Source organism: Barbatula barbatula (genome assembly GCF_947034865.1).
Source record: "Barbatula barbatula genome assembly, chromosome: 18".
NCBI lineage: Eukaryota > Metazoa > Chordata > Actinopteri > Cypriniformes > Nemacheilidae > Barbatula > Barbatula barbatula.
Genome location: NC_136781.1, coordinates 14,591,752 through 14,607,810, shown reverse-complemented (window position 1 = coordinate 14,607,810; position 16,059 = coordinate 14,591,752). Strand labels below are relative to the sequence as shown.

General features: G+C 39.6%; 1 protein-coding gene across 1 annotated transcript; it reads right to left on the bottom strand.

Annotated features, from left to right (window-relative positions):
- Positions 1-1,167: 1,167 nt before the first annotated feature.
- Positions 1,168-15,720, bottom strand: kctd16a (potassium channel tetramerization domain containing 16a; the record flags this gene model as incomplete). The annotated part of the gene is made up of 2 exons (XM_079480609.1): positions 1,168-2,275; positions 14,910-15,720. The coding sequence occupies 2 exons, from the start codon at positions 15,718-15,720 to the stop codon at positions 1,842-1,844; spliced, it is 1,245 nt and encodes a 414-aa protein (XP_079336735.1). The 3' UTR covers positions 1,168-1,841.
- Between the last annotated feature and the right edge of the window lie 339 nt (positions 15,721-16,059).

Sequence of the window (16,059 nt, the reverse complement as noted above, 5' to 3'; positions counted from 1 at the left end):
TTGGTAGCAGTGTGATATATATATAATAGTATATTGCTTTATTGCAATAGTTCAAAAAGACTAAATCTGATTACAGAGTAAATGTTTTTGAGCATTTCACCACTTTTGTATGATAAATTCAAATGAGGGTTGATTCAGATTTAGTGTGAGAGCTACTGGTCTTATTCTTACCTGACGATAGCGTACGTTATTCCTTCTGAACTTTCCTTAAGAGCTCCTGCTATTGATTCTCAAAGAGAGTAGTGTGTCAGTACACAGACCAAATTCTGGATCCTTCCCATGCTCTGTATATCGATCTGTTTGAGAGTATATTATAGACACAGGGAATGGATAGAGGGGCCATTTGGTTTGAGGGAATAAAGTACAAGCAGACATAACAGAAGCTGCATCAAAAAGAGGATGATGAAAACAGTGACATTGATGCTGCGTGAAAAATCTTAACGACAAAATCTATTAAAGGCTCTGAAAGTTAGTTAGCATTAATAAGCATGCCGGGCTTGAAACAAGGGTGGATGGACATGAAATTATGCCGAAGGAGAAATGTCCCATTCACATTAGTAAATGACCTGGAGAACATTAAATGAAATAATATTTCAACAAATTTCCTTGTCAGAAGTCAATGTCTAACAGAGCATCACTTTTATAAGTAAAATATCTCCACACAGAGTTGTGATTTTTCTGTACTATCAATATATGCATGTCTATCAAGCTAACTACATCTCAGCGTCTCCTGCATTCCCAAAGCCACTTATGAAACCAAGCAACGCTGCAGAATTTTAAAGCTAAAAATACTCCTTTTAGGAGTACTGCTGATATTCATCGACAATTTCATTCACCGACAAACAAAACTAATGTAATAGAAAGAAGATTAAAACCATCTTGCATCTAAAATCGACCAAAAATTGAAAGCGGTGTGGGAAAGAGATTTGTTTGACGGTTGAGAATTAGATTCAGCAAATCTTATAATCTGTAAAAGAGAAGGTTATGGTCACATGACACATTGTTCATGAGGAGACAATTTATTTTCTCACATCTTCTATCTGATTTGCATACCTATATATTTATACTCATTTGCCACAAGCAAAAAACAACCAGCCTGTTCTAATACGAAAGTGCGCTTTGTGATGTGTCTGGATTATAACCACTCGGATGAACAAATGGTATTTTCAACTCCACTCATTTAATGACGAATTGCACATTCAACAAAAAAATCTCATATGCCCACAATACGCATAACAACAGTCTCAGCACAAAGGATAAACAAAAAAGCGAATATTTCCGATTCGATTCTCTCTGATGTGTTTCAGATTTGTGAATAATGTTTGGTGAATAATGTAGATCACACCATCAATATGAGTTCAAGAACATGCATTTTCGTCTGTTTACCGTCTTTAGTTCTGTAAAGGGTATTTTTGTGTTAATACTGTCCGATACAGACCAATGATGATGCAAAACATGTTTACACAGGAATCTTGTATGTGCAGAGTGTTGCATGCACAGTTTGGATATTATACAAAAGTACTGTGCTTGTGCCAACTCAGGGTAATACGCTATTGTGAATATTTTGCATACAGTATATATACACAATCTAATTGAGAGGTTTGCTTTGTCTAGACACTGTGAAATTGGTTTAGAGCTTGATGCCATTGTGCTTTGTGGCAAAACAGAACGGGTCCCTTCAGGAGTCACTTAAGGTTCACTGAATGATTTGTGCTTCCTGTTGGATGATTACACCCACAACCCAATTAAGCCCGAGAACTAGAAGAATTATAAAGTCATCTTATGCGCCGAGGCTTTGTTGCCTCATCCTAATAGGCTCAGTGAGTCTGCAGGAAATCATTTTAGAGCTGATATTTCTTCAGGAGCTCCGATTGCCACATGTACTTCCTCTCCGGAAAGCGCACAGGAATTTTAATCCGTCTGAATTCCTGGATGCATTTATCAAGCTCCTGCTCCGGAGTGAGCTTCTCTTTGGCCGGTTTCCTCTTCCCCGCCATGACGTCACGTGGTCCGGTGTTTCGGACGCGAAGCAGGTCAGTTCTCCTGGGGATCGGGGTTGGACCCTTTTTCACCGGACGGTCCAAAGTCTGGATGTTGGGTTGGCGGGTGACTGGACGGACGATAACCGTCTCCTGGGGGGAGCTGGCTTCTGATTGGGTTTCGGAACAGGAAGTTGAGAGCTCGTTGAGGGACGTGCCGCTCTCGCCCTCATGTTCACTCTTGTGACTCTTGCAGCAGCAGTCGCAGTGAGAGGAAGACCACACGGACGGACCACCTTTAAACACAAAACCACACATCACATATATCCATACCAAAACTGCTGAGCATCATAGACTGAAAGCAGAAGTTCATTAAAGACAAACTGTAAGTCAGCGTGGAAGTAATTTGCGATTTCGTGGGCTTTCAGATAGCAGTGGAATCAGTATCATCGTGAGAAGCTGAGAAGATGGATGCAACCTGATAACAAAGGTGAACGAGTTGAGTTTAACAAATACATCCTCCATTTCCTCTTATATTACTGTAGCTCAATAATATGTGTGCTTTTCCAATGATATGGGTGTTTCTAATTTTACCCAGTCAATACTTGTGCCACCTTCTAACTAATAAGAAAGAAGAACAGATGAAAGTGTGTCTCCATCGTGGAAACGTTTAAAAAGGTTGCCCCAAGATGTGTGTCGAAATATACCTGTATTGACAATAATCATATTATTAAAAATGATTATTGATATTACGTTAATTCTTCACATATAATAATATTGTAAACAATTTGGGATCAGTATGATAATGCAAAATAGTAGGTTTGCACCTGTTCGCCCAAACATTTACTCACACTCTTGTCATTTCAAACGATGTGAATTATTTTTGCTTTAATAATTATGTAGTGAAAATCTGATGTTGTGACAGTCTTAGTTGCTGGCTGCATCTCAGAACTGCCACATATGTCTCCACTAGAATTTCAGAAGAGATATCACAAACTGCAATCAAGTCAGGATTTCCTCTGAAAGTACCCATTTAACATGCACCATTTATTCAAATGCAAATGAAACTCACAAACTTGGTAAAAGATTTATCATGAACATTGCACAGTAAATCACATTAATATGTTCGACTGCGAGCCGGCAGCTTGACATTGAACATTGTGACCTTATCAATTTGACCTTATCAAAGACATAAAGAATCCACATTTAAATTGCTGTTTGAACCATATGTATTGATCTGTTTTGTGTGTTGAACAAAGAGCTTTGCTAAAACCACAAAGGTCCGAGTCCTTGTCTCAAATAGATATCAGTGCACATCAAGCCCCTTTGTTATCTGATGGACACGTGTACACATCAAAACTATAAGTATGACTACACATAAATTTCCAAGCATCATTGTATTATCAATGGATAACAAAATGTGAGTAAATACTGTATCTTCAAGCACTTTGAAAAGGGTTGACATCCTTTTCACCATCACAGACCACAAACCAACCTCTTGCTAGCACAAGCAGTATCGGCTCACATGCATTACCTGTCCGAGATCCCATGTTTCTCCTTGAGTTCGTAGAAAGAGCTGACCTCCCTTTCTTGGGACACCGAACTTCATAAATATCACTATCACTACTTCAAAGCAGCATCCAGACGAATCCCTTAAAATCTTTTAAGAACATTTCCAAGTCATATTTCACCAAAACATTTTCAAAAGTACATAAAAGCCATTGTATTACAAAATGCACAAAATTATGCATATTTAAGCACCATTATAAGTTAATAAAATTAATTCTTTATACGGTAATGCAAACATATACACTTACCTAAAGAATTATTAGGAACACCTTATCTAATCAACCAATCACATGGCAGTTGCTTCAATGCATTTAGGGGTGTGGTCCTGGTCAAGACAATCTCCTGAACTCCAAACTGAATTTCAGAATGGGAAAGAACGGTGATTTAAGCAATTTTGAGCGTGGCATGGTTGTTGGTGCCAGACGGGCCGGTCTGAGTATTTCACAATCTGCTCAGTTACTGGGATTTTCACGCACAACCATTTCTAGGGTTTACAAAGAATGGTGTGAAAAGGGAAAAACATCCAGTATGTGGCAGTCCTGTGGGCGAAAATGCCTTGTTAATGCTAGAGGTCAGAGGAGAATGGGCCGACTGATTCAAGCTGATAGATGAGCAACTTTGACTGAAATATCCACTCGTTACAACCGAGGTATGCAGCAAAGCATATGTGAAGCCACAACACGCACAACCTTGAGGCGGATGGGCTACAACAGCAGAAGACCCCACCGGGTACCACTCATCTCCACTACAAATAGGAAAAAGAGGCTACAATTTGCACGAGCTCACCAAATTGGACAGTTGAAGACTGGAAAAATGTTGCCTGGTCTGATGAGTCTCGATTTCTGTTGAGACATTCAGATGGTAGAGTCAGAATTTGGCGTAAACAGAATGAGAACATGGATCCATCATGCCTTGTTACCACTGTCCAGGCTGGTGGTGGTGTGATGGTGTGGGGGATGTTTTCTTGGCACACTTTAGGCCCCTTAGTGCCAATTGGGCATCGTTTAAATGCCACAGCCTACCTGAGCATTGTTTCTGATCATGTCTATCCCTTTATGACCACCATGTACCCATCCTCTGATGGCTACTTCCAGCAGGATAATGCACCATGTCACAAAGCTCGAATCATTTCAAATTGGTCACTGTACTAAAATGGCCCCCACAGTCACCAGATCTCAACCCAATAGAGCATCTTTGAGATGTGGTGGAACGGGAGCTTCGTGCCCTGGATTTGCATCCCACAAATCTTCATCAACTGCAAGATGCTATCCTATCAATATGGGCCAACATTTCTAAAGAATGCTTTCAGCACCTTGTTGAATCAATGCCACGTAGAATTAAGGCAGTTCTGAAGGCGACAGGGGGTCAAACACAGTATTAGTATGGTGTTCCTAATAATCCTTTAGGTGAGTGAATGTAATTATAATGTTAAAGAACATGTGTTACTATACTACTTGTTCTGTACAGTCAAGATGATTTTCAGCGCTTTATTAATGAGAAACAAATGAGAATCATCATTTACAATATTGACTCAAATTGGATGAAAAGGGAATTTGGATGTAATGCAGTAAGGGACATTGTTCTTGCTTTAAAGTAATGAGAATTTGTAGGAAACATGTACTTAATTGCTATGTCACGATAGAAAACACAGGTCCCGGTTCTGTTTGAAAACATATTCTGGATTTTCTATTGTGTTAGAATATGACCCAGACATTCATATCAAAGCCAGTGTGAGAGAGAACGAGCACATTTTACAATATATAATCATTTAAATATCTCATTTCAGCCATTATGAATTTCCAATGTGGCTTTAAGAACATAAACATCAGTACCCATAGCTTGACAGAGGTTCGATAAAATAAGTCAGGCTTTTTCTCCACAGGGATCATGATATCTCCATCTTCCTGTTATTGGTGTTCCTTTCTCTCGTGTATTGAATTTCAACTATTTTCCCGACATACTATTCAAGATAATCATCACCTATGAGACATCTGCATTGAGGGATAGTTTTTACGTATGACTATTAGTTAATGAAAACATAGTTGTAACGTTATGATACATGTTCCTCATGCATCCTATTTAAACAGACACATACAGCAAATCATTAAACTGAGCTGCGGCTACTCTCCGCCGAATGTAATAACAACCTTATTGGAGGCAGAGTGGTTGCATTGAGCTGGCAAAACAAAAAAGGTTTAGTGGCTTTCTGATGGGAAACCATGAATCTGACACCAGAGGCAGCAAAACATTTCGCTGTGTGAAAATTCAATCAGGTTCTTCTTTTCCCGTCGTACCCACTTTCCTCTCTGTCCATCTTAATTCCATTCTCCTGATCTCCTTTTCTTTTTGCATAGCATAAAGAGGGTCAAAGGAGAGGCTTTTTATTGAAGGAGAGGCTCAGAGATTAGAAAGCAGGATTCGATCACAGCAGGGCCGGACCAAGCCATTACGTGGCCCTAAGCAGAATTTTATTTGGGGTCCGCCTGTGCCCCCAATACAGTCGACTATTGTCAATGTTTGATTATTTGCATGCACGCTTTAAACCTAACACACCCAATTCTATTAGTTGTAGTTGTGTTTGGAATGTAGAAATGTCATAAAAACAAAAACACATAAACCTTACATTACAAGTGGATTGTGATCGTCAAAACATTTGATTCCAATTTTAGGTGATCTGTCCCTTTAAATTTCGAGCACAGACCTTAAAATCTTGTGGGATTTAATGTTCAATGCATTTAACTATTTGCAAAGATTCTATTTTAAAAATATTTTTAATCTTTATTTTATTTTAACCACAACCCATAAAACGCCCTTTTAAAGCCACACAGCCCTTGATTCATTAAACTAATTTACAATATGCACACAACTATTCTTAACCTTATCCCAAATAAAACGCTGGATAAACTGATATTTATAAAATACACGAATCACGTAAATCACATATTTTCCATCTTAATCAGCATTTTGTCATTTACATCAGTGAATACTGTCAGACTATCAATATTTCTTTCGTTAAATACTAAACAGTTGTCGAATATTGAATGTTTTTTGTCACTTATGTCGTGTGTTTCATAGCACTATCAACTTTAAAACTGAAGCGTGTTGCTGAACAGCTGAAGATGTGACAGTAGCTCCGTCTTCTTTGATTTGATTGGTCACTGCTCGGCTTTGTAACTAGTCACTCCCACTCCTTTCATTTGATTGGGAAGCTCACTTATTTTGATATTGCAATGTTGCATTTAGTCAGTAATTTCACAAATCTTGACACACACCACAGAAAGAATTGTGTGTACGGCCCTACGTGAGAAAATGGATGTGTGTCGTGAATATATCAAAAACTTTATAACTGTTAAGTTTATATCGACTAACAAGTATATTTTAGCTCACGGTATTGTCATTATTACGGTAAGATGAAAATATCAAATGGCCTCGGTCAGCAAGACATTAGGCTAATCGTGTCCTGTTTACCATATTAATCAACAAGCTTATTGCAACATCAGTCAGACAAGAAATTGATTGCATTTGGCTTCATCCAGCCGTTCTCTGTTGTCTTCTGATCTCCAACAGGCTACAGAGCAGCATGGAGCTGCCCGGATCATATTGCAAGCCCATTATGGCCGGGGCTCGTCTGCCGAGCTAAATCAGTTACCGTACGTGAGTGCATCCTCATGAATTACACCAGCTTGAGAGATGCATTTGGCAGCGTGTTCGAGCATAGACGAGCTCATCACGGGGGCAACCACCCACCTAAGCCGTATATACCCACAATGCATTGTGTCGAAATGCTTGGGAGTGCTTCGGATCTGTGTTCTCCTGAACAGTAGGTTTTATGTAATGTGTTTTCCCTCTACAGTAGAGATGGACAGAAGTCCTTTTCAAATCCTAAAAATAGCATGACATTGTTGCGTGCATTTTTAATGTCAGCAGTCAATCTTGAAACGCTCACATTAAGCAATGGATGCTAATGTGAGTGAATCAAATGGGCAGCATGTATAATGTATTTTTGTTTGTGAGCTGCAGAGAGATGGTGCCAATAATGAGTGCTTCCTGTGTATATGGGCATTATAAGTTGGAGAGATGTTCAATTGTTACAAACTAGTGAGAAACAAAAGTCTGCAAACAAAAGTTGGAGCAATGAAACACTTCTCATATTTTTCAAAGACCTAATAAAGCCCTGTTCGCACAAAACCAGCGACATGATCGAATTCATTTCGATAGTATACACTGGAAAAAAAATCTTCGCTGCCAAAGGGGAGGTAACAATCTCATCTTGATCTTGAGTACCAATTGCATACTTCGTATCTTCGAAGAGTATCTAGTTTACGACAGTCGTGCAGGGGCAAGTTAAATCAACTCAACACTGGCAAAACATAAAATAGTAAATTGAAAGGACTTGTAAAGTCAAGTTGATCACACTTAAAAATGTAAGGCAGCAAATAATGTGTAGCTTAGCAAGTTTCAGCGAGATGAGCAATAATGACCGTTGGCAGCAGGAAGTGGGCGTGTCTAGCAACGCGACAAAGTTGAGAATTAATGCAAATAATGAACGACTTTCGGAAGAACCAACCAATGGGACTGAAGCAGTGGAGCCCACATCATCTGTCTCTCATCAGTTACTGCAGTGTTTCATAACTGTTACTACGGAAACCAAAACAAGGGATGCCATCCATCAACCTCATAGCAAGAGACTGGCGACACACAGCTGGCAGTGTGAACGCAAAAGTATGGCTGTCATGCAATCAGATTTTCACAACACAATTGTTGCTGTGTCAATAATGTTATCGGGTTATCAATTGATTTTTATAAAATCAAAAGTCTGTCAAATTAATATTTTGTTTCTTTTGGTCAATGAATCGAAACATTTTATATAATGCTGTGTTCACACCAAATGTGAAAAATTCCATTCCTCGCTCTTTATTACGCGCAGGAAAAGTTCGTTATTTTTGTGTAAGTGGCGCGAAAAACAAAGGACCCATCAAACAGTAGGTGTCAATGACCAAATTTCTTTCTCGAGTTAAAATTTGTGTAAATCACGCTACCGAAATTGAGTCATTTGCATCGCCGTAATGATTTCACATCTATTTGCGTCTTTGCATTGACTTTGTATGTAATTTACATTAAATCGCTTAATTCACGTTTGGTGTAAACACAGGATAACTGTAGGAAGGCAGAAATAGAGAGTTTGTAACCATTGACTCTTAAGGTCAGATGTTAAACAGCTGCTTAATAACTTATGATATTAACACAATATTGATAATAACGGTTTTTAATGACTGTTATTGTCAATTCCTGTATATTGTGACACCCCTAGCTAAACAAAAAAGTTCCTTCAAGCCATACGGCAGAGGATCCCAACTATCCGCCTCCAAATTTAAGGTCTATCTACAAACAGCAAATGGAAAGAATAAATATTCCCCGTTCTTGAAAAATGAGCCAAGCCTTCTATTTTAGCATGCCAGGAAAGTCGACCAATCACACTCACCACAGCCCCGCAGGCATTTCTCGATTGAAGCTATTTTCACCAAGCAGGGTTACACGCACGCATCTGGGTCTCCGCCCTGGTTTGTGCTCTACAATGCCGACCATCAATTTCACTGAGGGACAAAAACAATTCCCTCTGCAGGTATATAGTCACTGTCCGCTTCGAGATGTAAAAAGGATGAATGAATCTCTTAATTTCTAACAGATTCGCAAATTAGGAATCTGTGCACGATAAAGCAGTTAATGTGGGATGACGCTGTGGTCTACGATCTGGCAGTCCGAGCTTTCCCGGTATAAAAACAACAAGGCAACAAGATCAGCATCAAATCAACTCCACATGTTTGCTGTATAAACTGTTCTTGCTCACAGGCTTTGTGATAAAATGTCTGCGTAAAAACGCAGTGTGTCAGTGTGGGATTATGATCTAAATAAAGCCATAAGACGACCAATGACTCCACTATGGCACTGCCTACGGTTTAGTCATGTTTATCTGCTTGTTAATGAGAAAAATAGGCCAGTTTTGTCCTTGCGGGGCAACAGTTATACAGATGAATAAAGCTGGAATTTAAAATACAGTACAAAGAATACATTGCACATAATGTTGAGTTTGCGTAGTGTATGTGATATTTCTACATTTACTTAAAGCGCTCCAGATGCAACCACAGGGGTCTTGGATAAGCCCTGAAAATCCACTGACCCTAGGGTCAATTCACCATACGAGACGTAAGAAACTGTGTCAGACCCTTCAAGCAAAGAGCTGACCAATCACAGACAAGCTGATATGAAATGAGGCGTGATGACAGAAGGGTTTGGACGAGTTTTATATTATAAAGCACTCATTGGCATAATCCAAGAACAAACCAATACAAGTCTCACACCGTTATCCAGATGCTTTCTCCTGGAAGATTATGCTTAACGTGACAATTTCATCCCCTGTCTGATATTGACATGAGCCACAATCTCCTTCCTTTGTTAAAGGCAGCCGTGTGCGTCAATGGCAAAGAAGAGCCCGATGTAGTCATGACCCCTCTTTAACAGCTCATGGGGTGTAATAAAACCACCAGAATAGGATGACAAAGCCCTTGTCATCACTCCAGGGCTCTACGTTCAGATATAGAGAAGATTTTGTGGCATGCTGAAGAAAAGCAGCAGTCTACAGACTGAGTTGTCTTCTAAAAGAGTCTTAAAGTATTCGGACAGCATTTATTTAGTGTCAGATTTAACATCTGTACTGTATATGACTCTGTCATAAGATATTTGCAGAAATGTCTCTGTGGTTTTGCGTCCATACAATGGAAGTCAACGAGGTCCAATGTTGTTTGGTTACCAGTATCTTTTGCCGCAGAAAGAAAATCGTACTGGTTTATAATGACATTATGGTGACTGAAAACATAAACGGCTTCTTTGAGGCCTGAACAGTAGATTATCTACTGGAAATGGAATTCAAGAGTTTATCGGGATGTTTTGCAGGGGAAGGTGAAGCCATCTGTCTACCAATTTAAGCTCAACAGAAGTTGGGTGATGCAACTGAACAGTGACCCAAATCACAGAAGTCAATCCACAGCAGAATGGTCTCGACAGAAGAAAATACGCCTTCAGCAGTGGCCCACTTCTGACCTCAACACAACTGAGATGCTTTGGCATGACCTCAACAGAGAGATGTATTCCAGACAGACCACGAATATTGCTGAATAGTTTTGTAAAAGTAATGCTGCACAATTCCTCCCGATTGATTATAGGAAACCTTTGCTGAAGGTTATTGATGCCAAAGGAGGGTTAACCAATCATTAAATGTAAGATTTCCCATGTTTTTAGACCCTTCCTTGTGCGTTTAATGAAAGCATAAAAAATGCAACTGTGAACATCGTTTAAACAGACTGTATATTTATTATTTGTCGGATCAGATCAAATATCATGATCAATTTGTGCATTTTAATTCGGTCAAACCTGTGTAAAACTTATTATTCAGTCATCATTTACTCTGTATACATTTCTTTGTTCAGGTGAACACAAAGGAAGATATTTGGAAGAATGTCAGATCTCATGCCCCATTGACTCGCAAAGTACTTATTTTCCCTACTAAGGGAGTAAATGGGGGATGAGGTCTGTTTGGTTACAAGCTTTCCTTCAATGAATGAGTAAATGAATATTCATTTTTGGGTCAGCTGTCGCTTTAACTGTAGTGTGTAAAAGTATAGAGTCAAATAAAACCCTAAAGTTATTTTCATATGTAATCCATATCAAAGCACCTGAAAAGAACAACATCTCTTACATAAATAAGAGATAAATAAACAAATTGTTGGGGGCAAATGAAAGTAATTAACCAAAAGATCTTCACAGCATCTCTTGCTGTATGTTTATTTGTAAAAACAATCCCATTAAAAAGCTGAGAAAATAAATGCTTATCACAGCAGGATTTCTGTTACGCAGGCAAAGCAATAAGGCCCTTAAGTTAATGTTTTCTGAAGAGTAGAAACATTAACACCCTGGATAAGAGGAATCACATAGACTGCCTTCCCTGATTTGCTTTGGAAAATATCTGTGTCTGGACTGATTTCGATAATGACTGTAAATCACAAGCATTTGCAGGCATAATAGAAATTGCATACATTACATGGGATTCTAGGAGAGATCTCTCTTTTTCTTAACAAGGGTGTATTTTGACAAGTATAGTTGCAACCTTGGAAACTCAGAGTAGGCCTTAGACACAACATGAACAACACTTCACTCCCTCGCTAACAGCTACACTTTTTCCAGCTGCATTGGACTGTAAACAATGTGACAAGCCATGCCATGATGTTGAGTTAATCGAAACGCTAAATCATATAGCGTGAGACTGAATACAAACAAGAATTTTAAGGTGCTAATGCATGCAACGTCAGCTCCTTTTGATGGTCCTCCTTTCTGACTCAACGCATCATACTTATATTATCAGCATTCTTAGGCAGCACTGAAAGTGACCTTAGACACACTTGATAGGATTTTAATTGGAAAGCCTTCAATTGGGTATATGATGTAAAGGATTAGCTAAATTATTTTGTGCCGTAATGATCAAAAGAATAAGGAAAGATAAGGACGGCGGTTGTTACCCAAACTTTTTCCTCAAAACTTTTCCTCATAAAAATGTATAACATTTACGTTTTGAATGGAATTTACATCTGCCTGCATAAGAAAAGGGCAAGTGTTTTATAGCTTGTTGTGTTAAGAAGTAAAAATGTCATCATTACGTGTCTAGAATTTAAAACGTTGCTTTGCAACGCAGGCATGATTCAGGGTCTCCGTGGATTGCTTGCAATAAATAAAAATAAGGCGAAAAGTCAGTGAATGATCGAATGCAGTGCTGAAATCTGTGTATTTCTGAATCTGAATTCTACTTACCAGAGATCACCGTAGCTGAGATTTTTGGCCATTAATCACAACTATTAATTGACGCAGAGACAGAACTGAGCAGTTGGTACAAATAATAACAAAAATGTCGGGGACAACCTGCAAACACATTTTTCAACTATAAGAATGGGCTGAGCAGGCATGTTGAAGTAAATAAGCACAGAAGGGAGTTGGCGAGAAAGAAAAAGATGTGAGTGAGAGAGACAGAATGAGCGAGAAGCTGCATGAAAGTGTAAAAGAGAGAGAGAGAGAGAGAGAGAGAGAGAGGCCCCTTTGACCACAAATGATATATTACCAATCTCTTGGGCCATCTAAATTGGTAAATGTGTCATGTGGGTGATGGGAGGTAACAACACAAGAGAAAGCAGCGAGGCCTGGAAAAAGCAACTGGTTCAGTTCACCAGGGGATTCAAAAGCTAACAAACTGAAGAAATCAGGAATTTACCTCGTGCTTTAAAGCAGAATGTTCAAGGTAAACGAAAATAATAACTACGCATACATAATGAAATACAAATTGTTACATTGATACGGCGTGTACATTTTATGACAATATCATATCGTGATGATGTTATTTGTGAAGTAGAGGACTAAATAGAACTGGTTAGCCCCCCCCCCCCAAAACAAATGTACGATGCATGTAAATTGTATACTTCCACGGGGATGAATAGCTCTCTTCAGGTATTATTAACCTCCTCAGCACAGACTGTCTTCATGAGAAACTAAGCAGTAGTGCTAAAAGAAATGTTAGGCCAATTTTATATGGAGCGGTTTTAGTCTCATTCCTTATTTACACATAAAACACGATGTACAATGCGAATTGCGTTTGTGAAATGTATTTGATATAATAAAGAATTGTATTGTATTTCACGTGAATTAGGTTTTACGCATGTGAAACTAGCTACGCAAGTGAACATGTTTAATGTGTGAGTAATTCACGAGATCGAAATCGCTCAATAATTTTACGCTTTCAAAGAGATCACCCAAAAATAAAAATTCTGCCATTATTTATGAACCCGTGTTTTGTTCAAAACCAGTATTCTTTCCTCACAAAAATGAGAATTCCTTCCTTTACTCGCCCTCATGAAACTCCAAATCTGTAGGCTATGAGCCTTTCTTCAGCGGAACACAAAAGAAGATATTTTGAGAAATGTCTCAGTTATGTCCATACAGTAGAAGTCAATGGGGTACCGACATTCTTCAAAATATCTTCTTTTGTGTTCCGCTGAAGAAAGGCTCATAGCCTACAGATTTGGAGTTTCATGAGGGCGAGTAAAGGAAAGAATTCTCATTTTTGGTGAACTGTGCCTTTAAGAACATCAATCACTGGTTAAAGATCAATTATAACATAACAAAATGGAATAAGTATAAATTGCTTGCACAGCTCTGTTCTTGTAATCGTATTGTTATAGCATATAACTGGACCATGCAAATTTGCCAAACCAGGATGTCTTTTTACACATCATTATCGTACAAAATACAACGCTAGCTATAAATGCTGTGTGGTTACATTAACAGGCTAGCTTCCTGGATGATGTTACATCTAGTGCTATTGGATTACTACTGTTAGTAGTGATTCTCCTCTATATTTAAATATGAATCGATCTGTGTCAGAAACGGCAGGAAACACTGAAGTCAAATTCCAGTAATATTTGATATGGTGAAAGATACGTTTGTTTGTGAACGTTCTAGGAATACTTTATGATTTCTGAGTTTAATGACAAACGCTTGAGCCTGTCAATCAAATGCTATTAAAATACATTGCAGTATAAGACACTCTTTTTACGTGTCATACGTTTCCACATCATGTGTAGGATATGGGAGGGACCCAAACGCTGCAGTAATTAGACAGTGAACAAATCATTAAGCAGCCATATGTCCTTTAGCCCCAAATCTCCTGCACTCCAGAAGCTATACCTCGTCCCGCCCGCCTAGTCTTTTTAGGTTTTCCAATGGGACACATTTGGGTTTAAGAACAAAGTGATTTTTAATTGGCCATATGCTGTAGCATCTCTCTCATTTAAGACAATGGCGAGTCACATGAACAGGAGGAAAAATATATCCAGAACATGAGGGCGAGGGTGAGAGAGAGAAAGGGAATGACACGGCCATCACTGTGAGAGATTACTGAAATATGCATACCGCGGCGGCTCTGCTCATCTGAGATCTATACTTGAGGGAAATCTCAACATCTGCATTGGCTCAAAAGTCTGGATTCCTCTGAACCCCCTATGGCACAAGGCAAACCCTTATGTTATACTTTATGTACATTTGAGAGCTAGGGAAAGTAGTGCAATTTACTCAGACATACTAGCTTATTTTTGTGAGGGGGTAATTGAGCAATTATAGATTAGTATCGTGTAGAAATTGAGCTGCGCCCCCTGTCGGCACTCATTCGTAACGCGTTAATGACGTTGACAAACATGCCATGAGGATCTTAAATCAATGATAATTATCTAAGATAAAATGACAAATGTGTAAATGAAGTCCACTTACGATAGAAGACATACTCTGTGTTGTTTGACCAGCATCTGTCTTCCGTATTTCTATTATAAGGGGGTGCGGTGAGTGAGGAATTGCACGCGACGATGTGAAATCCGCTCTCCGCCAGCATATCAAACGCTCGCTCCAGGTGGCGAAACTTAAGGTAAAACTGAGACGTGTATCTATCTAGCGGCCTGTTAGGATCCCTACTTTCATTTAACGTGTCGCCGAAAACTTCTTTAGCAAGACCGACCCTTCCGCAGATGAATATTTTGGGAATATACACGGCTCGAGCTTTCGGGTCGTTGTCCCGCCCGAAGGCGCACGAGCTCTTGCATCCCACCGTAATGAATCCATAGCGCCTATCGCGCGCGTCCAGGTAGGATGCCGGGTACAGCCTCTGGTCGCTTCCCTGGGACGCATCGTCAAAATCGCTTTGGGCGATTTCATCTGGTGTCAGGATCTTCACGAGCTCGGGCAGCTGGAAGAACTCGGCTTCCCGTTTGAGACGCGCTTTCTCCGGAAAGTAATCAGGCAGGACGACGCTCTTATCTCGCAGATAGTCCAAGACGTATCGAAAAAGAAACCCGTCTCTGTCGATGAAGTAGCGTCCCTTGATGTCCTGGGCCAAGTCGTTGGAGATGTCATTTTTGTTGGAGAAGATTTTCCCCAGCAGTGAGTTTGGCACGCTGGTCAGGGTGGCATGGCGCGTGTAGTACACCTGTCCACCTACATTAAGCTCAACCACATCGGAAGAGCAACTCTGGGCACATCCAGTGTCCTTGGGCGATTGATAGGTCCTGCAGTTTTCGGTCAGTGCCATTTTTGGTGTCAATGACAAAGTCAATCTATAAAAGTTTTTGATTCAGTAGCCGAAAAGTAAAAAGACATAACCCGCCCGTTCTTTAACACGCCGGCGATGTCGCGCGTGCAATGTATCTAGAAACCTGCTTGGTTTTCGCCACAAAAATGACAAGTCCCATTATGCATCTATTACCACAGCGTGATGATGCGCAAACCAACATCGCATCCCTGTTATGAGAAAATGTCAAACAATTCTCACCCAGAAGTACATTTAAATCGCGTAGCTCATGTACCCTCCACTTTCTCGAAAACCCCAAAATAACCCGGGACAGCTTCAACTTCCGAGGAGTCCCTTTCA